This window comes from Amphibalanus amphitrite, unplaced genomic scaffold, assembly GCF_019059575.1.
Source record: "Amphibalanus amphitrite isolate SeventyFive unplaced genomic scaffold, NRLGWU_Aamphi_draft 000384F_arrow, whole genome shotgun sequence".
NCBI classification, from domain to species: Eukaryota; Metazoa; Arthropoda; class Thecostraca; order Balanomorpha; family Balanidae; genus Amphibalanus; species Amphibalanus amphitrite.
The window spans coordinates 457,173-484,116 of record NW_024881878.1 but is presented as its reverse complement, the minus strand read 5'-3'; the positions used below and the strand labels follow the sequence as shown (position 1 = coordinate 484,116).

Below are 26,944 nucleotides of genomic sequence, written 5' to 3'. Positions count from 1 at the left end.
CTTAGTGTGAAGGCCATATCGGAACCGGCGTTAGCTCTGTATCGTAGCTCTGCGAGTCAGTGCAGTGGTAGCTCCGGATGTAGTTCCGTATCAGGATCAACGTTAGCTCCGTATCAGTATCGTCGCTAGCTCCGTATCAGGATCGACGTTAGTTCGGTATCAGGATCGACGTTAGCTCCATATCATAGCATCGTCGTTAGCTTCGTATGAGGATCGACGTTAGCTCCGTATGAGGATCGACGATAGCTCCTCCGTATCAGGATCGCACCTTTATCAGGATTGCACCTTTATCAGGAATGCACCTTTATCAGGATCGACTTCAGCTCCGTATCTGGATCTACTATGGCTCCGTATCAGGATCGACGCTAGGTCAGTATCAGTATTGATGTTAGCTCCGTATAAGGGTCGACGTTAGCTCCGTATGAGGATTGACGATAGCCCCGTATCAGGATCAACGCTAGCTCCGTATCAGGATCGACGATAGCTCCGTATCAGGATCGCACCTTTAGCTCCGTATCAGGATCGGCGTTAGCTCCGTATCAGGATCGACGACAGCTCCGTATCAGGATCGCACCTTTAGCTCCATATCAGGATAGACGTTAGCTCCGTATCAGGGTCGTCGTCAGCTCCGTATCAGGTTAGGCGTTAGCTCCGTCTCAGCAGTCTTTGATCTCCCCCTGTGACCGCTCACCACCGTCGCCCTCGGTTCTATCCCGGTGGACCGAGCCATGGGAATTGGGAAACCGTCCTGATATCGCCATGACTACCACCGCGTACCGCACTGGGACAGGCCATGGCGTCCCGCGGGGAGCTCTCGCGGCCGGTCAGACGGCCCCAGAGCACGCGATGTGATTAGCCGGGACACATGTGACGGCCACTCGGTCAGCGTCATCCAGTTACTGGAGGAGCTGCGCCCGCCCGCTCCCCGACCGCGACACGCAGCCCGTCGGCGAACGTTATTACGGCACGAGCCGAGCCGAGCCGGGTTCGCCGTACCCAGATGCGTGCCGGATGTCCCTGATGTCCGCCGTGATTACATGACCAGAGCTGAGGGTGGACTTATAGAGGTTATTGTATTTCGACCCTTCCGCCACGATCATGCAGCTATAACGTCGTTAGCGTGGGATGGTGAATTTCGGCAGTGTAAATCTGGATATCTACTACATTGTACGACATTACGCTGTTGTGTGTGCTTTCGATGATGTGTTAAGCAAACGAGCTCGCGCGCTTAGAAAGTCTGCTACCCTCGCATTGTCGTATTTACGCTGTGACTTAACCCCTTCAAGGTGGAGGTACCTAGTCCTTTGAGGCCATGCTACATATCAATCAAAATGCCATATGACTTATGAATTAGACCGTTATATGGGCGCCGTATAACACTCCGTTTTAGCGTACCCTATAACCCCAATGGCATCATGTCACTTATGAACGATGATTATGTTCGCCGGTCCCAGAAGTTCAACCCACTCGGCACTCTCATTACATGCGGTGCCCATCAATCTCTTGGATGACTTGGCTTCGCGCCTGTAATAAGTAAATTTATCTTATAAAGATTAGGCATTATTTATCCGGTCTTCACGGCGTTCCTCCGTAGCCAACCGTTTATCCACATTCCATTCAACGTGCGTCTCTGTTGAACCATGTCACCTCCTGCCCCAATGACGGCTGCTTGACCCAGTGTAGTGTCTGATCTTTGGTCTGATCCTACGCGCTTGCGACTTCATCAGTAAATTCTGACTAGACGGTGTTCCTTCTTCCGACAGTGGCTTGTCGAGAATACCAGCGAATCTTTCTGCGTCAACGAGCTGGAGCTGCTGGTGAAGAGCGACGCCGAGCCGCAGGCGCGCCTGCACGCCACTGACGCACTGTTCACGGCACTCAACGAGTCCAGGGACATCGTGGAAATCACGGATCACGAGTACAACGTGCTGGTGAGTACGAGAGACAGGGTTGGTGATGCTGGTGAGTGGTGGTGCTCCGTGCTGATGAAAATGGTGTATGATTGTGGTGAAGCGTGAGCGCTGTATTGGTGGAATAGCGAGCAGACGTGCAGTGCAGCTTCTGGGAAAATGTGAAAGACAGTGCGGTGACTGCCTTAGGTTACATGGTCGTTGTGCCCTTCAAGCTTAACATTACACAATGTTTTCCCATTTGTGCGCTCCTTGAAAGCTGGGAACTTTGCTGCTTTTATGGTATGGAACTTTTCGAAACTATTCATGCATATGCATATGCAATATGCATGGTAATCACTACTCAGAATTTTCTGAAAGTCATCATTGAAGCTAAACCCTCTATTCATTCAGGAATACTGAAGATAGGTTGCAAAACTCGGTGAATGGGTACCTATAGTTCACGGTTGCATCTAAAAACAGCACCAATGCCGGCAAAAGAGTTCTTGTGTCGACTCGTGACTGGGTGCCCTACGAGGTGCGCACCCCAGATTTGACTGTATAGTCTCTCTTGAAAGTATCGCGACTCTGGGGGAAGGCGCCACCTGCCCCAGCCGCGGTTGAGCGGAAAAGTTTGAGAGCCGCCGTTAGCACTGACCGAAGCCTGACACGGGGGCGAGGGGAGTGGTTGCGGACTGCGGAGGGATGGGGGGAGAGGTGGCAGTAGCCGTCCGGTAACTTGTGAATTCAGTCAGCATATGGTCAACGGAAGCCACCCTACTCGCAGAGTATTCGCAGAGGACTTGTTGAGATTTGTTTCATTGCAAAGTTAACAATTTGACCGGCACCACTGTCACACCATCGGCACCACTGTCACAGGTTTTTGGTAAAATCCGGAAATCCGTGCCCGAATACAAAAAAAATCATCAGTTGCATCCGCTAAAAGAATGCATGCATCCGTGTTGCAGATGCACCCGCGAGCGGATTCAAATCACAAAAATTATCTCTCAGGCAATTAGTCATATATTTGAAGTTATCTCTTTTTAATGAGCCGCTTACTGAGCGGCGCAAAAAGAATATTCACATTTTAGCCGTCTGCTTTTTAAAAGCCCTATTTGCTGCCAGGCTGCCCCTTTCCCCTCCCATGACCTGTTTACGTCATTCGGAAGGCCTCTTCACACTAGGGTTATGGCGGAACTTTGCTTCGTTGTGATTTTACGCGTCTCGCACACTGAGTGATTGGCGCCCACTGGCAGACCAATAGACGCGTTTACATAGGGTTTGTTGCAAGCTTATATCTCCGTCCGTGATGTTGCAAAAGATGCCAATGGTGCTGAACAATTTACAAAATGATCCCCTCTAAATATTTGAAGACCACTGCATCGAAATTATCGCCAAATTAACGAGCTAGAGCCTCGTCAAATATGCTATGTAAACCGGGTTAATGGAGTTTTAGGGCGCGCCGACTGCCGGGGTCATTTTGCCTGGCAGACCAATGAACGCCCGGGCTGGTGAACCCAAGCGGCGCCGGTATCCGCCTGGGGCGGGGGACGGGGTCAAGGAAGAGCGATACGAGCATGACCTTTGGCCGGCCTCCACCTGTTTTGACCTGCAGTTGTCAGCCTCTGGTGCCTGCGTCATATAGCAGTTTTCCTCCTACCGCTGGCGTAGAATCGAGGTACTGCGTACTTTTTATGATACAGGCCATGACCTCACTGCTGGGGTCCTCAAACTGAATGGAATAGTTCGCCGAGCCGCCGCAGCCCATGACGCGATACTTTCAAGAGAGACTATACAAGCAGCTAGTGTTGGATGCGGGCTGCCGAGTGGTTTGATGGGACGGGTTTGGAAGTGTGACACGACCTCAACAGCCTGCTGTGTTCCGCGTGGGCCGCTTGCCGGCTGGGTGGGGGGGGGGGGGGCAGCCAGGGAGTGCCTGCGCGGGGGGGACACTTGCACCGGCCGTTTGTACTGTGTGTATGTGTGTACCTATGCTGTGCGGCCGGACTGGACCAATTATGCACCCACCACCGAATCTCCGCCGCCTGCCACCGCGCACGGCCAAACAGGAGCGAACGCTAGCCGGCGGGCGCCGCACCAGCCGGCGACTCGAATCGATACGTGGGCCAAACGGGACGGGGCGGCCGTGCGTCTAATGTGCCTCTAGGCCGGTCTAATGTACTTCAATGTCTGCATAATGCGTTCGCTGGCTGAATAATGCCGGTCCCGCGGGTGTTGGCGAGCCGACCACACCTGGAAGAGAGCGGGGCGGGCTGCTGTCAGTCAGGTCGACCTCACGCAGGGCGGCGCTGCTGCAGCGCAGTCGGACCGAGATTGTTTCAGTCGTGCAGGGTAGACACTCGTAGACTCCCTTTTCAGACAGCTGGTGACAGGATGACAGAGGACGTAGGAGCCTAGCGTTGATGTCGAACACTGACATCAGAGGAACAGTGTGCTTTTGTTGTCTTGAAATTAACGGATTTGTCCGACAGAAGTCAGTGGGTCAAAATGTGATTCCATCATCGTGTTTGTTTTCGCATAAGATACTGTTCATAAGTGAATGTTCTTGACATATTATGGTTTGAGCACCAGCATAGGAGTACCTACTAACCTCGAATCTTTACTCCGCAACATTTGCCTGCCTGTTGTGACTGCGTGACATGCCATGAGCTTCGCTGGTCATCCGAAACGCGCCCCGGCCCGGGCCTCACGTCACATCCGTCGCTCACCAAGACACCCCTCGCTGTCTTTCAGTACGTGAACCGGACGTGTCTGGACGTGCTGGGTCTGAGTCGGGACGAGATTGTCGGCCACCATCTACTCAAGGTGCACCAGCTGGAAATGACCCGGCCAGAGCAGGCCGAGCAGTTGGTGTCCCAGCTGAGTAAGGGTCGGGAGTTCGACGGTCACTTCATGTGTCGGAGAAGAAACGGCGACAACCTGCTGCTGCCGTGCCGCGCCTTCCCCGTCGCCGCCGGAGGACGGTTAGTGCGTGGGGGATGGTGAGGGGTGGAACGTGATGTGGCGATGAGGGTATAGTGCTGTGACGATGAGGGTAGTTGTGTGACAAGGAAGGGGTGGGATGAAGTGCCTTATGACGATGAGGGAAAGAAGGGTTGTTGGTGCAGATGTTACGGTGGAGATAGTTATGTGATGACGTGGGATAGTCGAGTTTGACGTTGGGGATACAGGTTCGACGTATAACGCTAAACAGCAGCAAATTGTTCGCTTCTGCCAGCGCCAGCGTCCGTCTTCGCCAGCGTCCGTCCATGCCTGGTTTTTGATATCCCTTCTGCCCCGCCTTCTTTCAGAGCGGTGAACCACCTCGTGTTTGTGAAGGAGTGTCCAGCGTTCGTGCTCGACCGACCACCGCCCATCTCGCGGATCCGCACCCGCGCCAGCGTCCGCTCGTTACGGAAACCCTCGTTCGACCTGCGCACCACCAGCAATGGTGAGCGGCCGTCCGCGGCCCGGCGCCGTGTGCGGTGAGGCGCCGGAGGACAGTGGTTAACCCATTGGGCGGTGGAGGGTGGTGGCTGGCCGCTGGAGGAGGGGGCTGCCCCAGTCACAGCGCAGATTTCACAGCCAAGCGCATGACCTGCTTCTGCCATTCTTTTTTTTTTGCATAAATTAGATGATTGCTGCGCCATTTAATTCCAAATTAACCTCATTTTTGTACGTTCTGAAGTAAGCGTTTTCAACAGGTTTATATTGATATGCATAAAGGACTAAATGCATCTGTAATATAACTTTTCTGACCAAATACCTACCCAATGTGCTCACAAAACGTTCCCCTTGATGTTCCGCTTCGACGTTTTTTGAACTGTATATCGACTCATTTTCTTCCAGCACGTCCTCGTCATGTACCTAATTATAATGTATTTTTTAATTGGTCATTGTCTTTTCAAGTTGTCCCAGGCTGTTGACGTTACCCTTTGAATGTATATAACAACTGTTTATCTTCAATTAACGTTTCTTTTTGCTCTCTGGCTGAAATGGTGGCATGGTTGTGGGACTAAGCGCAGTTCATACCGTGAGGCTGACATGCAGTTAGACGCTAAAACGACCCAGGTAATAAATCAATGCTCATGTCCACTTAAGGCATCCAAGATTGGCCAAACGCGTGTCGGCTTGTCCCGACAATCCGGCACTAGCCTTATCGCGAGCACTAACGGATCTGTATGTATGTCGGCCTCGCCGTATGAACCTGCCTTTATGACTGGCTGGCTGACTGACCCCCGGCTGCTGGCTCTCCGCTCACCAACCCTGGCCGCTACCGCTGCCGCTGGCTCGCCTGTGCTAACCCTGTACCCGCTCTGCATCCGTCCCCGCTGTGTTCGGCACTCAGCAGCCCTGGAGGACCTCGAGCGGCTGCTGGCGGCCTCGACTGACGAGGAGCCGCCCGAGGGCGACCCTGCCGCCGCCCCCGCCCCCGCCCCCGCCGCCGCCGCCGCCGCCGCCGCCCCCGCCGCCGCCCCCGCCGCGGCCGCGGCCGGTGATGGGCGGGAGCGTGGTGGCAGCCTCGGACTGATAGGACGCGTGCTCCATGTGCGCCAGCGCTCAGGTAGCGGGACCGTGTGCCTTGTTGGACCGTATTCAGGGGCCGTCCGTCCGTCCGTCCGCCCGTCCATTCAACTATCCATCTTTCCTCGATCTGTGCAGTCTGTCGGTCTGTCCGTCCAGATTGTTCGTCGGCTCGTTCCTTTCTTCGTCCGCCTGTTCGTCCCCACATTTGTTCGTTCACTCGCTGGCTTGTTCGTTTCACCGTTTCACCGTTATCACGTTCGTTTGTTCGTATGTCATTTGTCCATCCATTCGTTGGTATCTTTCGTTTTCTTTAATATGCTGTTCGTCTATCTGTCTGTCTGCCTCTGTCTGTTCTGCCTGTAGGTAGACAGACAGACAGACAAGTCTGTTCTGGTCTCTTCTGTAAGACAGACAGACGTCTGTCTTGCAAGTATTTGTCCGTCTGTCTACCAGTTAGTGTCTGTCGTCTGCTGTCCATATGCCCCCTAATGTCTCGGATCCTTTGAGTGAAAACTGGCCGTCCTGTTGCTCCCGCTTGCCCCATCAAGAGACCAGTGTGTCACTGGAGGTGGAGTTATTCATCCATAGTATTCGGTTGTAGACTGGATATTGTAGGACTAATCCCTATACCTAGAAAATAGTCGAGATGCAGAAGTAGAGAAATGACCGTCTAACAATGGGACCAAGAAAGCTTGGACAAAATTCGGCGTGGTTTGTCGTGTGCTTCGTGAGAGCTATAACATTAATTATATTGTGGAATGCTGCTAAGTAGCGTCACCCACTACATAGTGCCTCTTCATCGATGCCCAGTAAACCATATTGGTACTCGAAAGTGGTAGCGTTTTATAGTGTGTACTGTCCCATATGCCTAGTGTAGGTATCCACTGTCTTGTGCCAGGGGAATACTATGTCTCGAAAATAATATCTGTTGGGAGTGTTGGGCATCTCAAACAATTTGGTAGTGTATGCTCCTTGTCCTTTTCATAAGGATGGTCTAGTACATTTTATGGCAGGATTCAGAACGCCCATGCACCCGCACCTACAGATTTCTTCTCCCGTCTGTAGGGTGAAGTCGTATAAGAGTACGCACTTAGTGGATTTTTTGCTCTCATTTGTTAAATATTTGAAAGAAAGAAATCGCAAATATAGAATATCAAAGTTCATTGAATTCGCCATCAACCCATGAGGCAACGATCCTTCAGCGTAAATGGAAGTGGTCTAAAACTGACGTTTTCTGAACCGCTGCTGTTGCGTACTCTTACCACATGGGGTGTGTAAGAGTACGCACACCATGCGGGTGGAGTACGCAAGCATATAAACACACACCTATAGGCAGCTTTTACTGTCCAAATGCCTAACATCAAACTCAGAAGACATTTAATTTAATTCTAGTATCAAAAAAATAAAAACATAAAATAAATTTTGCATATCTATAAATCAAGAAATAATCAAGTCATGTGACTCTAAAAATGTACAATCAAAAGGGAAAATAAATCGTATTTAGGAGAATTTCGGGTACGCATCTGCCTCACAGTGCTCCATTGATGACATACCTACAAACAAACGTCATTGAGCGATATATCAATAATTTGATATTTCTGTATATTCGATATAATGTATACTTCTGCGTACTCTTACCCTCATGAACAGTGCGTACTCTTACCCTCCATGCAATTCGCGCACAAAACAACCCCGAAACATTGTGCAAAACTTCACAAACAGAATATTGCACTGCACAGTATTTCCCCAGAAAACCTCTCAAGTTTCCCACAGTAATCACAAAAATGTACCTTATCTCAACTGCCAAGTATCAAAATTATTGTACCATACCATAATAATATCATAACGCTCCAAAATAATATTCATCGCCTTAAACTCAACAGCGTCGCCGCACAACGCCCACGTTCCGTTGGTGACAAACACGCACTGGCGGCCAAGATACCTATAATAAACAGGTAGATCCGATGTTTTGAGTAAAGCCCTGGTGACGTCACTGATATTTCTTATATGGAGACTTTCACCCGTAAGGAAAATATTTTACATACAAAAATTTGTATGCTATTAGGAAAAAATACAATCTTTCAATTCCACCATGAAAATTAAATAATTTAATTAATGAACTCGAAATCCTTTGAGTGTTTGTCCCAACCCCCTGTTATACCTTTGGTCACGTGACTACCATGATACACTTTGCATTTTACAAGGTTATGACTTAAACGGAAGTAATAAATGCTGCAAATGTATTATTTATGATGTTTTAGGCAGCAATCGTGTGAATATATCCTGAAATTATCAATAATCTGCTGAAAAGAAGTCACGTGATGTTACCAGATTGTGCTCGGACAGCATCTTCTTGAATTTCGATTTTGAGTACTTTGTACCTTCATTGAGGCCTAATAACGGACGTTTTTAGTTATAAAATGAAGCACTGAATCTAATGAGGGCAAAATTTATTCAGTTTTGCACTTTCAGGCCGGGCTATTCTGGCATGAACTTCGGCAAGTTTGTGTGTAAAGCCTATGGTGAAGGGAAAACTTCACGCCCGGCTGACGTCACAGACCTCGGCTACCAAATCGTGTCCGGTGGGGGCTGCTGGCGGCTTCATGTCATTATTCATGAACTCGACAAACCCGCGTTGCTAGGCAACCGAAACAGCTGATGCGTACTCTTATCGCCCGCGTCCTCTTACCCGCCCTTACCCTATGCTTTTACACCAAATGCGCCTGATCATTTGTAGCATGAGCTTCAGCTTTCCGATCTTCGCTCTGCAAAGTGTGTACATATTATTTTGATCTGTCTCAAATGCTGCTTATGTATGACTGTAACGTGGCTTGTCTATGTTCTTTATGTTGTAATTTTTTCATCATATATGTTTTGGCCGTAGACCGGCAAGAACTAAATGATATCCGTCTTTGGCTACCGTTCTGTTACATGTTGCTGTGTGTTCATTGCTCACACATACTTATTAGCTTAGACTGCATTAGTTCAATCCATCGATCGATGTGACGAATAACTAGACGTGCTCGGTGTGACCTCAATCTCCCCATATGTTCCACCTTGACCTCACTGTGCGTTTTTCCGTGCTCTGCCCTGACCTCTCCCCTCTCGCCCGTGTCAGGTTCACATGTGGTCGTACGACGCTCCAGTCTGGCCAAGGTGCCGCCGGGAATCGAGGCGCCCATCACCAAAGTGATCGGAATCATCCTGGCGGCACAGCAGGCGGCGCCCATGTATGTGGCTCAGGCACTGGAAAAGGTGAGTCTCCCTAGTCGCTGCTGAGGAGGGATGATGATAGCCTATGGTGTGAGTGTTAACCGTGCCAGGTCGGGATATGATAACATGCTGCACTGCCGGCCTTGTCAATGAACCAAGTCGACGTGTTTATTTGCTTTCTGTCTGGTGTATGAGGTGTCATTTAGGAAGGGTTTGCGGCGGGTACGTCGTGGGTTGAATGGATGATGGATGTCCTGTCACTGGGAACTGACACCTGTCTGTATGTCTGTCTGCCGGGGAAGCCTGTAGGAGTGACTGGCGCAGCAGGACGCGATTGTTAGGGCAGTGGGGCGCTCAGTAGACCACAGTGACGGCTGCCTCGACCCGGCCAGCTCCGTTTGTTTAATGCACGTCGCTCATCGTTCGCTGTCATAATAGCTGCGCTGAGTTGGGCCGGGCTGTGGTGATACACTGGGACTAAGATAGCCCGCTCTGCTCGATCCAATGGCTGACCGATCGCCAGAGACGGCGAGAGGGCGAATGAGCGACCCGACGTCGTCGCTCGAGCGAGTCCACCCGCGGTTCGAGTGGTTCGCAACTCGACTAGCGTCTCACCCGCCGACCAGAAACGCTCTGACTGACCGCTCTGTCTCCCCGACAGGGACTGGAGATCCTCAAGTCGACCGAACTCTACTCCCCACAGCTCAATGTCCCGGGGAAGGAGACAGTTCCAATGCAGGACCCGGTCACCAATGACTTGCTAGGGGCGCTACTCTCGGTAAGAAGCGCGCTCACCGGCTCGTCGATCGCGGAGATTCACCCGTATGACCCCCGAACGGTCCGACGGATGTCATAAAGCGCGTCTGGTCGCGCGTTAGGCCGCTTTTATGCTGGTGGAACTATAAATAGGGCGTGACCTGACCGACCTGTGGGCTACTGCCGCTGCCGGGTCGCCGGTTAGTCACCGTCAGCACTGCTCGACTGGCTTTCGGGAGCTTCATGAGGTGGCTGTGTCATATGCGGGAGATGGGCTAAGGGCTTGGGGTGGAGTTAGTGTGCTTGCAGTTAGTGTACTTGCAGTTAGTGTGTGCCAGTAATCTTGTGTGCCATGTGAGTCCCTTTGTTCAACATGGGCGGTCCTCGCCCGAACCGAATATTGATCACGTTTTATCCTGGTATTACCTATAAGTCATACGAAGTGTCCCGCCCTCTATTCGTTGACCACTCTCTCCCCAATGTCCGCCTCATAGTGACCCTCCCTTTCTGTCGCGTCGCCAGCACGGCCCATCTCCTTCCTCCGAGTCTACGGTGGCGCGGCGCCTCTCGGAGGGCAGCGGTCGACACCGGACCGGGCGGCCGTCGCTGCCCAACATCCAGACCAACTCCACGGCCATCTGCAGCCTGCTCGAGCGCGACATGCGCTGGGACTTCGACATCTTCCAGCTGGAAAAGATAACCAACAAGCGGTGAGCCGGGCTCCTGGGTGTCGGACCGCGCGCCGCGGCCGACCGACCGAGTGCCTCCTGCGGCGATGTCCTAATGCCCCGGACAGATCCAGACAAATGACTGCCCAGCTGGTGTCTGTCGGTTAGGGCCGGGCGGGGCTCTGAATCAATCGGCCGCGTCACCGAGCCGGTCGGCCCGGCAGCACTCTGTCGCAGTCAGTTTACACCTAAACACGTCGGTAACAGTTTACCGGCGACGCGCCGTCGCCAGCCGGGGGCTGTCTGAGGGGGCTGAGCCCCACGCGCGGGTCACGGAGGGGACGGATGGGTTGTGCCTGTGGCACCGTGATGTGATAAACTTCCGTGCTGAAACTTCCAGCTTAGTTTCTCCACTCACTTCTTCTGTCTCCTGTTGCAGGCCGCTCATATGGATGGGAATGGACGTCTTCCTAAAATTCGACGTGCCAAACACACTCAGTATTGATATCAGCACTCTGGAGAACTGGCTCAATCTGATTGGTGAGTAGGCTCGGCTCCAGGCTGGGCACTAAATTCCCATTACGCCTCTAGAGACTCCCGGAGGCTCCAAGAATCGCAGCTGCCGTCGTTGGAGCGAGTGGCGCAGATGAGGCTTATTCAATACCAGGAAGTGGACCTCTTATTATATCAGCGATGGAGCTCAGCCATTCAGTTGAACTAGGTGCTCTGAGAGCTTCCGAGCTCCTCCTCCATTGCTGGTGGCAATAATGGGCTTACATCGACACCGTCAAATGTCCTGTTATGTAAACGTTTGAACGGGGAATCATATGCAGAGACAAATTATCCCACCGATTGGCCGTGTTTCGTTAACTGCTGGCACTTTCGCCATTAGATTATGATTTTCTGCCACTAACCAGAGTAACTATTTGGACAAAAATGCTTGCTAGCTTGCTCCACTGAGGCCTTTCTCTTCTCTGACCTGCCCCTGTTCTGACCTCACCCACAGAGGCCCACTACCACTCCTCCAACTCGTATCACAACTCAACACACGCGTGCGACGTGCTACAGTGTACCGCCTACTTCCTGGAAAAGGAGCGGCTCAAGAGCGTGTTCGACGCCGTCGACGAGGCCATCTGTTTGATAGCCTCGGCAGTGCACGACGTCGACCATCCCGGCAAGAACAGGTAAAATGGATGGAAATGAAGGGGTTGAATGATTGGTGGGGGCTGGGTTAGGTCATAGGTGGTGGCTGAACTTTGCTGTTGAGAACGGGACGGAAATTTTAATATGGCAGAATGAAGATTGTCGAAGGGACAGCTAAGAGCTTTTCTGAGAAATTGCTTTTCACACTTAGGGTTAATAGTTCGTTAATTCATTAGGCTTGGCAAAGTTTGTCCTAAGTTTGCCAATTTAGTGAGTGGTATTCAGATTATCCGGCTACGTCCCGAAAAGATCTATTGCTCCTGGTGACTGCGCTCTAGAGTTCACCTGACGTTGTGCTTTACTTATTCATTGCTCTCAGCCTGTTGCGCACAGACTGTAACAGACACCTGTTGCCATTTCCGCTGCTCACTCACTCTCTCACTCACTCACTAACTCACTCACTCACTCACTCACTCACTCACTCACTTCCTCACTCACTCACTTCCTCACTCACTCACTCACTCACCGTGAAGACCGTGAAGACGCCTGGTCCTCGCCGATCGTCTCGTGGCGGGCTGAGTCACAGCGAACAACTCTTTTCCAGCGCGTTCCTGTGCAACTCGCGGAACGAGCTGGCTCTGCTCTACAACGATATCAGCGTGCTCGAGTCTCATCACGCCGCGTTCGCCTACAAGCTCACCCTTTCCGACGACCGCGTCAACATCTTCAAAAGTGAGTCCAGCTACTACAGCTGCTGCAGCGACAGCAGTGGCAGCGGCAGCTTTGAACTAACGACTGAGTAGTTACCGATTGGAATGGCCATGGGGACGCAGTCGGCAGCAGGACATGCATATTTTATCCGTCTTGCCGCGGCCACGGCTTCACGTTACACTGCGTCAGTGCATTTGAACGGTCGTTTGGTGGAAACTGATGGCGCTCCGTGAGGCGGTTTAACCTGGAACGTAATGACGCTGTCTGTGTTCGGTTTGCTGTGGTGGCTCATGTCTGTTACATAAGTGTCTAGCTGTGGATGCGACAGTGCATTTACTGACACACCTGGCCTTGTCCCCCAGACTTGGACGAGGCTACATACAAACGGACCCGGACCGGTATCATTGACATGGTGCTGGCGACCGAGATGAACAAGCATTACGAGCATCTCTCCAAGTTTGTCAATGTGTTCACGGCGCCCACGGTAGCGGATGACGAGGTTAGTGGTAGCCCGTGTCGACAGGTACATACGCGGACGGTGGTGACTCAACGGAGAGATTCAGCCGGGAGGATTTTTTAGAGGGACTGCTTGCCGAACTCGTCAACGTTATTGTTCATGACTCTGGTAACGGAGCCGTTAAAAACGTCTATTAAAACACGGAGGTGCGGGGTGCCTATTTGGAGGAGCCTCTACTGAGTCATACTAATACTGAGTTACATTTTGCATCGATAGTTCGAAATCGCGCATTTAAGACATTTGATTAACGTTTGAATGCATCTAACTTATGTATTTGTGGTTGTCGACGAAGATTCCTCAATGGTATTTTGGTTGCCGACATTTGTGTGCACTGTGTAGTTCCCGTGCAGCGTAATACTGTGAGTTAGTATTAATTGCTGACCCTCATCATCCTCCCACAGTCGACAGAACTGGACATTGACCGTCTCTGCACTCCGGACAACGTGGTCCTCATCAAGCGGATGCTCATCAAGTGCGCCGACGTGTCCAACCCCGTCCGACCACAGAGCATGTGTGTCGAGTGGGCAAAACGGATCGCCGAGGAGTACTTCACACAGGTGAGAGGGGGCGAGATACGTTTGTTTTGCACAGGTAAACAGAGTGAGACGGGTTGAGGGATGTTTCACGCTGGCGAATGCTCAATTCAGGCCAAACTGAGAAAATATGAAGCAAGTGTAGTTGGTATAGGATAATATGTGGTATAGCAAGTGTAGGAATAAGGGAGAAGTGAACGGTCAAGGAGTGAGAAAGTTTCGTGGAAGGTTTAGTGCAGATGCTTATGGCGATGGTAAGGTTGGGTTTTGGGACGTTAAGAGGAATGCTATTGTTGAGTTTGGGCTCTGGAGATACGGTAATCGGTGCTGTGACCAATGTGTGATGTCTGAATGCCCACCCACACGTCTGCCTTATTTACACATCACTGTTCTATCCTTCGCAGACGGACGTGGAAAAGGAGCGAAATCTGCCGGTGGTGATGCCGATATTCGATCGCGCCACCTGCTCGATACCCAAGTCCCAGAAGGGCTTCATCGAGTTCTTCATCAACAGCATGTTTGAGGCGTGGGATTGTGAGTTATACGCGGTGGCGGCACGCCGGCACGCCTCCAAGAACGATTTGTTCGTGCCATTCGTGGCTAGCGTGCTGTCTATAGCTGAATTAGTGGCCGCACAGCTAAATCGCCCTACGTGTTCGACGGTGCGATGCCGGAAGAAGACGCTCCCGTATTCTGTTTAAATGTTTGGGAATGTTTGCCAATGTGGCAGCGTGCTGGACATATTTCGGGTAGCTGCCCGCTAATTTTTCGGCTCGGTAAATATTTCGTGTTCCGGTGTTATTGGCGAGCGTGTTATCATTGGAGTTGGCCGCTGTTTGGGGAATAATCAGTCGGAGGTCGGCCGCGGACGTTACGGCCGCACCTGGATTGATGGATGCTATTTACGCGCCGCCGGACATCGTTTTCGGGTGCGTCATCGCCATAGCAGTGACGCCACTCAGCCTGTGTTAAACATCACGTCAAGGCTACTGGCCGCTGAGTGACGCGAGGGAACTGACGGACGCGTGTTAGCAGCAGGTGTATTTGCTGTGTTCGGTCATGGTCAGCCGCAAAATTGACCTATTTTGTTGGTAGAAGTAGGCTGGGTGGGATTGAATCGTCTATGGCCGTGTAGATATGAGTTGTCCCTTTGCCCTTTCTGCCGTTACCGGTGCTATGCTGATCTGACCTCTGACCTCTCCCGACAGCGCTGATTGACATTCCTGAGCTGATGGACCTACTGGAGGAGAACTACCAGTACTGGTGTGACCTGGAGCTGGCGGAGAGCCGCGGCCAGACCGACCTGATGCCGCCGCCGCCGCCGCCGCCCCCCGCCGCTCCCACACCGCCGCCGGCAGCGGCACCGGCGGCGCCCCAGGCCGACATTGCCGAGGAGAGCGGCGGTGACTCGAGTCCGGCCGAGGAGGAGTCAGCGGCGGCTGCGCACTGACGCCACCCGGCCGCCGGCCACCAGTAGGGCGCCACGGCCGTGCGCCGCGCCCCGCGACTGGCCGGCCGCCGCGCACAACAGACTACGGCAATAGTGCGCAAACGTTCAGTCGATGTTAGCGAAATGGGACACTTCGGTGACGTGTATTTGGTGAGCTGCCCGGTGCTGCGGCGGCTCACCGAGCTAGGGATGATAGCGAATTGCGGCCGGGCGATATTTTCGTGTTAGGAATGGCGCCGTATCCGTGAGGTCCTTCTGTGTAGCCAGTATTGGTTATTTCTGATGGCGGCGCGGGCCCGGCTGCCGGAGCTGGTCTCCGGGCGGCCGCCCTCATCCCTCCGCCGCCCCCGCCCCCGCCACCGCCGACCGCCCGGCCGGCCGCGCGACTGGACGGTGATACACCTACTGCCTCAGACTTCCCGGCGCGCTGGGATCCAATGCGAGTGTTAGCGAGCGCACGTGCGCGCTGGCCGGTGGTGCCATCCCTCTGTTCTGCTGCGACCATGACCCCATCTTCCTCGGCCCGCGCTCACGGCGAAACGGGCGCGCGCCACACGAGCCCGCCAAACCGCCGTATTTTGAACGGAACGGTCCGCGGCCGGCCACCGTTTAGGTGTTGATGTTTAGTAATGGAATGTGCCATCGCCCCGTGGCCAATAGATGTTGTTTTGGCGAGCGGTGGAGGAGCCCCGAGCTCCCTCCTGCCAACGGAAGATCACCATGTGTCAAACCGTGCGACCGCCGCCTGCGTGACACGTCTCGTTTTCATAGTTCTTTACTGTTCTCCGCTGAGAGTTGTCTGTTTAACATGTGTCGTATGTGACTGTGTGAGTGAGTACGTGCTTTATGTAACGGTTGTACTTCAGTCATGCGGCAGCTGGCTTGGTCCGACAGACCAGCAGGACTAGCTGACTGCCGGTTCAACAGACCAGCAGGGCTGACTGCTGGTCCGACAGACCAGCAGAACTGACCGACTGCTGGTCAGACAGACCAGCAGGGCTGGCTGACTGCCGCCGTTGTTGCGTGCGGGTAGCGGGCTGTATGTCAAAATCCCAGAAGCAGTTGCCAAAAGGTCGTCTAGAATGCATTATTGGGGTGTCGGTACACATGTCACCCCACCAGAATTTAGCGACATCAGTGCCATTTCAGCGGCCAACGCCTGTACGGTGTGTGCGAGGTCCACGATGAGTGGGGGTGGCTGCGGCTGGTTCCCGGCCATCCGTTTGTGTGTCTGTGTGTGGCGCCGGGCTGGTCCCGAGCGCCGACCCTTTGCACGCGGCGGCTTGTTAATCCCCGGCTCCAGGGCAGCTGCCCGTTCTAGGCACCCCGACTCCGTACCTGCGCCCGATGCCATATACGTTTTGTACGCACGAGAGCGCCGGCGGACGCTGACAGAGTGAGTGAGTGAGTGTGCGAGAGAGAGAGAGAGAGAGGGGGGAGAGAGAGAGAGGGAGAGAGAGAGAGAGGGGAGAGAGAGAGAGAGAGAGAGAGAGAGAGAGAGAGAGAGAGAGAGAGAGAGAGAGAGAGAGAGACCGCGCGCGGCGCCCCATGGCGGCGGGCTGGCCGAACTCGGCTGGTCCGAGGTTCCGGCCGTCCCTCATAGATGGCGCGCTCCGACAAATTCGCGCCGGTCACAATGCAGCATGTGATTATCGTTTATCAGCGTACCGTTTGTGCAGAAATACATGTACAATTAACGTGCTACGAGTGGAAGGGGAGCCTCCGGTCGACCGTGAGGTGAAGTGGAGTGATAGATGGTAGAGTAATTGTCATGAACGCCAGGATTAGAGTGGAGACAAACGGCCATTGGGCATGTCGTTGAGTGATGCGTATTCTCCCCTTTGAGAACGGGCCCCATCGGAATGAGCATCGCTTTATCGATCGGCCAGTGGCCACACACCGTTCCTAGTTATGTACATATATTGTGTCGGTCATTCTCATTGCGTACCCGCACCGCCGAGGTACGCTGCTGTCCCCAATAGGAGAGCGCACGGTGAGCCGACATCAGGACAGATGTCAATGGAGCGTCACCCACCGTCCCGACCACAGACCTCACGCGCAATTCACTAGTGCCGCTCCCAGCCTCTCACTTCTTGCTCCACTCTGCCTTCTCGCGGTTCTCTTTCCGGACCTCCTCGAGGTAGGGCTTCAGGTACCGGATATCCTGAAACAGATGACGGGCCCGTCGAATAACATACATGTTTGCATTTTCCAGTTACGTGACTACGTGTAACCGGATGGTATGGGGATGGCAGCATATGAGAGCGTCATCCCTTTATAAATAAGCCAAGTTAGATATGGCAGTTGCCCAGCACTGCCCCAGCTGGGTATGTATCTGGGTATCGGTCATGGACCGTGGTGCAGCATTACAAACCCAGAGCATCTTACTTTGGGGAGGGGACACTGAATCGCGCAACTGATATTACGGTTTGGAGAGTGCGAAGCAAGCGTTCTTTATTAATCGGGTAGGTAATGACAAATGCGGCGCCACAGCGCCAGTAGGGACGTAATAATTTACATGCCTTTGGTAGCAAGACAGCAGACATTATGACATTTGATACAATTTGTCGATGAAAGCAGACCTTCGAAATGGCACAATCGAGATTCCTTTGTAAGGACACTCGAGCGTAGACATGACACATGACACATGAGAGACTCATATACCTACATGACAGCCCTCTTCGGCTAACAAAAGCGAAATGCAACTATGCCACCAGAACACGCATCTGACAAAACCCGTTCTCACTCGTTCCACCCCACGGCCACCTGCCGTCCGTCCTCTCACCTCATCAAAGGTAGTCCACTGTTCCCTGGGCAGGATCTGGTGTGAGAGTGACAGCTGCATGGCGCGAGTGATGCGGAACGTGCGGTCGTCCTGGAGACGCTCCGGCAGGCGACGGACGGCCTCCTTCACCTCGTCGTCCTCATACAGACAGTCGTCGTGCCAGAGACCGAGCTTGTTGAAACCGGAGGCGCTGTAGGCCCAGCGGCGGAGCCACTGCATGGCGCCGCCGCCTGAAGAACGGAGAGGGAACACAGATAGTCAATTTAAGGGGAGGTATACACATGCGAGTAAAGAGCACAGAGTACACGGTTGAAAAAATGTATCGAACATAAACGACATATTTTTCTGATTCAGTGGCGGCTAAATGCATGGATGAGCTAATTATCAATAGCCATGGTCATTATCAACTTCTGCTGTAAAATAAATGACAAAGAATAACAGCAGCAGTTTGGTCATATCCATTGCACAAAAACTTACTCCTTTGCATTTCCTGCTCAGCTTGTTATTTAACAAACCATTGGCAATTTAGCTCCCACATACAGAGCATTTCTAGGCAGTTTTAATGTGATGACACCTGACGAAATTCAGCATCTGATTCATGAAATTCATGAACTTCAACAAAATGTGTCAGTTCTTGAACTAGATGAATCAGCATTATCAACTTTGACTTGACATCAACCAAATGATAATATGGTTTTGTTTATGCTGGGATGTTTAAATAAATGATTCCACATCCCACCAGGACTAACAAAGCACACAATGACGCATAACAACAAAAACAAAACTTAAGATTCCTTTGAATGAGAGAGTCACTAATGATTAAATCAGTCATACTTAACTAATTTTAGTGTGATATTGCTCATTTAGCTTTTCTGCAAACTTATCAAACATTGTAGATTTCAAAGCACCTTGATAGAAAGTGTATTCCAATTACTCCGCTAGTCTGCTACTAAGACATAGGAGAAGCTAGTCCACATGAAGCCCACATTCAGAGCAGCCATGACTAAGCCAGTATGGACATTCCAATTGTGAGTTCTGTGCCAGGCCCAGAATGAGGAATAATTTTAGCTTAGTCTCATTACAGGCTAAATACCAAATGTGACAAAAACAACAGTTTCTTATCCTTAACATCAAAATCATGTTTCACACTAAAGATGGAGCATTACATAACATGCTTTGATGCACTCTCTGTGCACTTTGAGCTTACAAGGCATGCAATTGCAGGGTCTGTTTCAAGGCACAATGATGCAGCATGCTGTGCTGCTGCATTGGTGCTGTGTTAGAGGAAAAGTTATTGAGAGTGAAACCAAAATAAGTTATTCATAAAATGAACACCAAAAACAAGAGAAAGCTCTGCTAGCGCCATCATACGGGACGACGGTGAAAACAGGGCGCCTGGGGCGATTTGTTCAAGGCTCTTCAAATTCACTCGCACAAACCACGCGACAATCACTGTGTAGAAGGCATTGAGAGGGGGAGAACTCCTCAGTAGTCACGTGACCAAATATGCCCTCCGGCACCCTGTTTTCACCAGCGTCCATCATACTGCAGAAACTGGTAAATAATCTTGATCTAGTTAATACTGTGGCCCGAACAGAATATGAAAGTGGGTGACCCCTCATTCTAACCTTCAACACCAAGAAAATGTGTATATCAAATCGAAACCAACAAGAAATCGCAATACCATCATGTGGGGAACATATAAAATATCAAAATTACCTACCTATGCAAAACAGTCTGATTTAGCCTGTAAGCTACCTGAGACAGACACAAAATACATGCAGCTCTACAAAAGTAAGTTTACACAAAAAATACAATGGAATTTTACCTGCAGCTTTTGTTGCGACGGATGCCATTATTGCAAATTCAGATAAATAATATCAAGAACGACTTATGTAATGTCAAAGGCCAAAATGAGAGGCTCCGTCCCACAACAGCAAAAAGAAGAAGAATAGCAATCGCTCAAATGCGCCATTCCTCGCCACCAAGTGCAACAGCTGTGCTGAATTAAAATACTGCAATTTCTTTGAAAGCAAGATATAAAGACTTTAATTTTAACCGAGATTTAGCTGCTAAAATTTATGTTTGGCATTTCAAAAGATGTAACAGTATTTTTTTCTTTTGATATACGAAGTATAAGGGGGATCTACACAAATAAAAATTAAGGTTCAAGAGCATATGTAAATTTTTCAGAGCACTAAAAATGGCGTGTCAGTTGGTAATATACGGTTTCATAATGCTGACTTCCAAACTTTTGTACAAAGTCTAGTAACGCTGTTTTGAATTTTGCTGTTGAATAACTTTCAACGATCAGTGATCAAATAAAAATATTCAATTTATAAAACTAGCAGTAAATTAGCATCAGAAAATAGACTCCTTCAGCTCTGGCGCAGCTAGGACGAATAGTGGCTGATGCTTTCGACTCGCGATACTGATACCAAGTCACTCATCGCATGCTTGATCACGATCACATGCTTATCTACAGTGTCCCGGGTGGGTTAGTTCCTCTGCCACTGGACCAGGACTGCTTCATGCAGTTGTCTTGGAAGCATTTGTGATACGGAAGAAAATTATCACACCTGACCTGAAGTATTTGAGGTAAGTGTACAATACTATCCCATCGCAATATACACTGGTTAAGTGGTAGACCTAGTTGATGCTTTTCATTTTGGGCTGTCACTGCTGCTGGCTGTGGGTAGGTACCTGAATAATTTGTGATAAAAGTTGATGTTCAAAATTTTGTTGGTTAGGATATTTATTATCAAAGGGACCCTCCCACCTTTAAAAAAGTTTATGAATTGGCATGAAAGTGATGTCGCTCGGTTCAGAAAGAGCGAAAACGAATATCTACCAAATTTCACCGAAAAATATTCACCGGTTTTCAAGATATTAGACTTTTACTTTTGTTTACTTTTTGGGATCTCCGCTGTTCCTAGCGACTTTATTTAAAAGTGCGGCATTTGTTGCGCGCAACGCAGCATATACCACCGCGTGCTACAAAACGTTTTAGTCAAACATTTAACGGACGTTCGAAAGCCTGATGACGTCATCAGATTTAAGTGCCAATACCAATACATTGTGGCACTCATTTGAGTCAGCTGTACATTGCTCATTTTCACATTGTTCTTTAAATGATATTTATAAAACTTCTAAAACTGCTGTAAGCCAACTTTTACATTACTGACAATCCTGTTATGCATTGATTGTAGATATCAGTCTGACCTAACAACACTTTGTGTAATTTCAGGTTCAGTTCTTCTGTTGATCATGTTCCGACTGCCTCAAGTACTAAGGACCTGCACACAGGCCATTGGTGGACTCCGTCAAAGCATTCTACAGGCTCCACTAGCTCGGCCTGTGCTACCAAGCCTCAGCCAGCTCCAGCGTCACCTGCAAGCAACGCCAGCAAGCTGCACAGAGAAGGTTAACATCACCTTTGAGTTCCCCGATGGCACTCAGCAGAAGGTGACCGTAAAGGAGGGTGATAACCTCCTGGAGGCGGTGCTTGACAACAACGTGGACATCGACGGGTTCGGCGCGTGCGAGGGCACCCTGGCCTGCTCCACGTGCCACCTGATCCTGCCCGAGGCGGTGTATGAACAGCTCTCCTCGGACATCTCAGAGGAGGAGATGGACATGCTGGACCTTGCCTACGGGCTCACCGAAACCTCGCGGCTCGGCTGCGCCTGCCATGTCACGAAGGAGCTGTTCGAGGGTGTCGTTATCAAAGTGCCAGAGGGTATTAACGACCAGCGATGAAGCGGACCGCTGGGCCGGTCGGAGCGGAAGTCGGATCGCCCCCGCGCACATTGTCGTCGTCGGTGCGGAGCTGGCTCCTTGCCCCTATGTGCCAGTTGCAATTTGGGAAGCCCGTGGAGATCGCTCTGCGGCTTTTATACTCGTATGACAATTAGCTACCGTTGTTGCATCTTATGCGTGCATTTACGTGTTATTGCTCCTGTGATCATGATCAGTGGTAACCAGACTCAGATGAAATATATGGGGTTCGGTGTTTTTGCCGCTCCAGGATATGACTTATTCTATTATTTTAGGACTGGAGCAGTGCTGATGTGGGATTCGATAATTCTGTATAGTCAGTGGAAACCAATTAAAATAGTTTGCTTCGATTTTATAGGTAGGCGACCAGTGATCATTTATCGTTGCGGACACGATGCGACACAATCGAATCGCATCTCAATTGTCAACTGTCAGCCGAGCCCGAGTCCGACCATCGAAGACATGCGCCCTTGACGTTATCAACACTTGGTAGCATTGCTCAAGTAAAGCCTAGATCAGCCTGGAATGTAGACGCCCGGACCACTGGCGTCTACATTCAATGGTCTATTGAAGCACGACAAATCGCACCGTTCAGATAGCGTAAGCAAGCAGATTATGCACTGTTGGGACTGAAACCGGGAATCACAGAACCTCACTGAGCCTCAGAGGTGGCAAGTTCTTAATGACGGGCGGTGACTGCTCGACTGCTGTCATTAGACAGCCACCTTTCACTCAGTCGGGGGCGACCATTTTATCTCACATGTCCTCTCGTGTGCGTGCGGTAAATACGAGTTACGCCCGGCGCCCCAGCGGGTCAGTGGGATAACATCCGCTGTCCAGCTGATCAGCTTGGGGACTGAGGAGAAAGTCGTTTGAGGCTCATTGGTGATCGTACTTGCGCTCGAAGAAGAAAAGCCTGTGGGCATGATAGTAGTGATAACTACAAGGGCCACGTGAGAGCGGCGGGTGTTTTCCAAATGCGCTAAAACTTTCGTCGATTGCGTGCGATCCTGTCGTGCTCCAGGCGATATAGGCGCCATGTATGCGCTACAAAATGACAGCCTCACTGAGCTGCTTTTACGGGCATGAATGAAAAGGTGACATGGGCAATGCGAAGGAGGACTGTCAGCGACACCGAGCGTTCGCTGCTTCCCTGAACATCTCTCGAGCATCACTCAGCGACGGAACTGTCCCAGGGAACGACCCTTTACAGATTGAACAGATTTCACTCAGTGACCGACCATTCCTACACAAATTCATCGATTCCACGCTCTGCACCGCCCCAAACACCCAAATATGGCGTGAGTAGTGCTTTATTAAGACATTGCGCGGGGCGAACACAAAGAACAAGTGGACGTTTTCACACGGCACTGGCGGCGCGCGGGCCTGGTCAGTCGGGAGTTAGCTCGCCGGCGGCGGTGGCGTGCCGCCGACCTCCTCAGTCGGGTGTCTCAGCGCGCACGACTAGCCCAGCTGGCCGCGGCGCATGGCGTTCTGATAGGAGCGCTCGTCCGTCTGTTCCGGCTCCAGTTTGATGCAGTCGTCGATGCGCAGAATTGTGATGGCCGCCTCGGTGGCGAATTTCAGCTGCTTCACCTTGGAGAGCGCCGGCTCGAGCACGCCGTGCTGACGATTGTCGCGCACGATACCCTCCACCAGGTCGAGGCCGACGTGGCGCAGATCGGCCCGCTCCGTCTGAGTCTGACTGGCGTTGTGGTACGCTGTCGGCACAGGAGGGAGAGGGTCAGGTTAGATGGGCGGGGTTCTACCGAAGCGGCGGGCTCGAGATGGTTAACGCAGCGAGAGAGGAAGGGCGATAGTCAACATTCATAGAAAACCATTCAAAGACGCGCAAATAATCATTAGCAGCAGCTCCAGACCATGTTTGGATTTACTTCGAATATCTAGTCCCACTCTGAAGTCTGATAAGCCGACATTTTCCGCTGGTCCACTGAAAGTCTCACAATGCACTAACGGTCGGAACTCGGAACCTAGATTCCAATGTACATTTCGCAAACAATTACAGTGCACTTTTTATAAGAAGGCGGCAATACTAATCGGGTACAGGAGTTACCACTGTTGTGCATCCTTTACATATTCCCTTCCATTCCCGGTGACTCTAGGTCAGGTCAATAGTTCAAAAAGTCAGCAAATGGGGCCAATTGGAATAAGTTTTTTTCAGTGTTGTTGAATGAATTATTCGGAATGATACAGACCAATTCATCGACGGCAAAAGACGCATTAACCATTTCACCAAATGTAGCGTCAGAGAAGTCCGAGCCTAATCTTACCAAGCGCCGTTAACAGAATTGTTAGCACCGATACTCTTTTGACAACAGCGGCGTCACAATGCATGCTACTTAATTCCATAAAAAGGAAGTACGACACTTTGCTCGGGCCCAGTCAGGCACAGAAACGCCCTCAGCACGACCGGCACCAGCAGCGTCCGAGTGGTGGGAACGGGTAGTACCGGTCAGCAGCCCACTCCCCGGTAACCGGAGCGGACTGCCGTGTTCTCAGCCCGGGGCGCGCCCTGCCCCCTCGGCTCCGGTTACCGCTCGGTGCGAACTGCCTCGTAAGCGGCTCCTCGGAGCCCACAGGCGTGCACAAGACAAAACTGCAATCATAGCGCGTCTCGGTGATTAATTCGCACTGCCCGAGGCGCACTTGGAAACGCGCACCCCTCTCGGCCAGTCAGCACCCCGGGTTTAATTTGTTCGCGAGCGTTCGGCCGCAGTGCTTACTCGGTGCTTCCTCAGCAATCGTAAGGCAAGCCCAAGAACAAATTAACCAGCCTCCCAATACCTCTCCGAAGAGCGTTGAATGCCACCCATTGACACAATGACTTGAGGCTGACCACGAATACGGACATCGGTCGCGCCTTTTGGACACTGTTTTGTTTACTGTCCACCGCCCGGTTAGTGTTTATTGTTCGAGCGGGTACAGCCACCAGAACACCAGGAAGGTCATGGTCGTTTCAACTCGACACCACGGCGGTCCAAACACACAACAATTTCTGGGTGCTCCGGGTTCCCTTTCGGAGCATTGGCGATGTGGGCGTTCGGAAGCCTTATCCTAGGCCGTATATGCCTTATCCTTACTGCGTTGCGCTGGCTGGGATGCGAGTCGCTTTGCCGGACGGTGCTGCCATCAGGCGGCTAGAAGCCAACGAGTACTACCGGCTACCACTATAGATGTCGCTGAGATCCCGTTAACAGTTTGCGATGGGAAGTTCGTTCGCTCTCGTAGCTGGGGAGGAGAGCAGCTAGTTTCGATTTGACGCTGCTACTTAGTCGTTGAAAGTATGCGCAACTATATAGGAATATCTAAAGTCGCAACCGTCAAGACAACTGGAGCTCATTTATACGACAATTATCCGGCGCCCGTATCCTGAAGACCGTTCCCCTCGGCACCGCCGGCCGGCCTACCCCACCATCCCTGATACGCGCGCGAGCGTTACTTACCTCGCAGCTTGGCCACCAGTTCGGTGGAGTCCTGGGCAGCGTTGTTGGACAGCGTCTTGGGAATGACGAGTAGTGAGTGAGCGAACTCGGCAATGGCCAGCTGCTCCCGGGAGCTCTGTAAACGGGGGCGGGAGAAGGTGTCAGACACACAGCACAACAGCTAGTGATGTAGTGCTCGAAACTATTGAGCGCAGGTATGTTGTTGTAATTTGAGATATGTTTGTTTTTGCCTGCCTGGAGGGAGACCGAGAGGATAAAGAAAGCAATAATTGCCACCAGCATTGCTAGGTGACGATACAGCACATACAGTCACGACACATTACTTAGGCACTAATAAATTTCTGGCATGTTCGCCTGACATCACAGTGTTCACTGGGCCGGTACAGCTGCGACAATAATAAACACGCGCTATTATTAGCGGTCCAGCAGACTCATGGGCCATCGATAACATCAGCATCCTGGCAATAATAGCTTACTCGTACTTCCATAAACAGGACGGGCCATCATAGCAGGATCATGCCAGGCAGCGCACACACTGGTGGGCGGTCAAGAACACATCATCACAGAACTGCTTAGAAGATGGCCCAAAATTATCTCCCAAGCGCAACCAGTGGCTATGAAGTTCACAACATTACATACAAAACAGCACTGAATAATCTGCACCCACGTCCCACATCCAACATAAACGCAACAATAAACATTCCATAAAAACAATAAACGTGCTGGAGACAGCAGACTACCCAGGACGCACCCCGGCTTCTCCCGGTCCCTTCCAACTCTCTCCCCGCCATCCGTACTCACCATGGAGGTAGCGAAGTTCTCCAGGTAGATGGAGAGCGCCGTCTCGACCGCACCGCCGCCGACCACCAGCGACTTGGACTCGAGCACGCGCTGTACCACGCACAGGGCATCGTGCACCGAGCGCTCCATCTCGTCGCAATAGAAGTCGTTGGGGCCGCGCAGGATGATGGAGGCCGCCGTCCGCACCGCCGGTCTGAAGAGAGGAGAGGGGAGGGGTCAGAAATGGGTAGCGGGTGGTCAAACACAGTTAGATACGGTTAGATACGGTAAGCGTGACCGTTAGGTAGGGAAGCGAGCCAGCTTGATTTTTACAGGTTGAGCCAGCGCGGTGGAAATATGCTTCCAATGGCCATGCAGGATATTATTGCATTGTGTGCAGGTCTGTTCAACTGACATTCTATTGGGGACCGCCTCTACCAACCCCCACCCCTCATTCACACCCCACTCCATCCGGCACGAGTGACTGCGGGTGCGCGACAATGACAAACGGCCAATGGTCGCCCATTACACGAGGTGATTTGAACCGGACGCAATGCCCGGGACCGAAGACTACTCATTACACGAATCAGGGCTCGAGCCAAGTGGAATACCCAGCCGGACAACGGTAGGGCTCTGCGCTGCACCCATGCACAGCAGCAGCGGTCACGACGGACCAATTCTGCTCTCACTGCAGCAGAAGGGATTAACGAAACAACCAGTCCCGCCGCTGC

The 26,944-nt window shown here is 51.5% G+C and overlaps 4 protein-coding genes across 5 annotated transcripts in view; 2 read left to right on the top strand and 2 right to left on the bottom strand.

The window, feature by feature from the left end:
- Positions 1-17,108, top strand: part of LOC122390152 (high affinity cAMP-specific and IBMX-insensitive 3',5'-cyclic phosphodiesterase 8A-like) — a 75,956-nt gene extending 58,848 nt beyond the window's left edge. The window contains exons 7-19 of the mRNA XM_043382834.1: positions 1,764-1,931; positions 4,644-4,873; positions 5,201-5,340; positions 9,535-9,671; positions 10,291-10,407; positions 10,908-11,095; positions 11,493-11,593; positions 12,060-12,237; positions 12,801-12,928; positions 13,270-13,406; positions 13,826-13,981; positions 14,362-14,491; positions 15,166-17,108. Of these exons, the coding sequence (XP_043238769.1) occupies positions 1,764-1,931; positions 4,644-4,873; positions 5,201-5,340; positions 9,535-9,671; positions 10,291-10,407; positions 10,908-11,095; positions 11,493-11,593; positions 12,060-12,237; positions 12,801-12,928; positions 13,270-13,406; positions 13,826-13,981; positions 14,362-14,491; positions 15,166-15,407 (2,052 nt within the window). The 3' untranslated portion in view covers positions 15,408-17,108. The remainder of the gene's footprint in view (positions 1-1,763; positions 1,932-4,643; positions 4,874-5,200; positions 5,341-9,534; positions 9,672-10,290; positions 10,408-10,907; positions 11,096-11,492; positions 11,594-12,059; positions 12,238-12,800; positions 12,929-13,269; positions 13,407-13,825; positions 13,982-14,361; positions 14,492-15,165) is intronic.
- Positions 17,109-17,312: 204 nt separating this feature from the next.
- Positions 17,313-20,148, bottom strand: LOC122390153 (cytochrome b-c1 complex subunit 7-like). The gene is made up of 3 exons (XM_043382835.1): positions 20,021-20,148; positions 18,193-18,422; positions 17,313-17,571 (listed from the first exon to the last, which is right to left on the bottom strand). Exons 1-3 carry the CDS (start codon positions 20,046-20,048, stop codon positions 17,494-17,496), a joined length of 336 nt encoding a protein of 111 aa, XP_043238770.1. The 5' UTR covers positions 20,049-20,148; the 3' UTR covers positions 17,313-17,493.
- Positions 20,149-20,414: 266 nt separating this feature from the next.
- Positions 20,415-22,230, top strand: LOC122390151 (adrenodoxin-like). The gene is made up of 2 exons (XM_043382833.1): positions 20,415-20,790; positions 21,440-22,230. Exon 2 carries the CDS (start codon positions 21,460-21,462, stop codon positions 21,949-21,951), a length of 492 nt encoding a protein of 163 aa, XP_043238768.1. The 5' UTR covers positions 20,415-20,790; positions 21,440-21,459; the 3' UTR covers positions 21,952-22,230.
- Positions 22,231-23,266: 1,036 nt separating this feature from the next.
- LOC122390149 (T-complex protein 1 subunit alpha-like) overlaps positions 23,267-26,944 on the bottom strand; it is a 40,081-nt gene continuing 36,403 nt past the window's right edge. For both annotated transcript variants that reach the window (XM_043382831.1, XM_043382830.1), the window contains exons 9-11: positions 26,235-26,427; positions 25,434-25,548; positions 23,267-23,690 (exon numbers count right to left, since the gene is read on the bottom strand). In XM_043382831.1, coding sequence (XP_043238766.1) covers positions 23,434-23,690; positions 25,434-25,548; positions 26,235-26,427 — 565 coding nt within the window. In that variant the 3' untranslated portion in view covers positions 23,267-23,433. The remainder of the gene's footprint in view (positions 23,691-25,433; positions 25,549-26,234; positions 26,428-26,944) is intronic.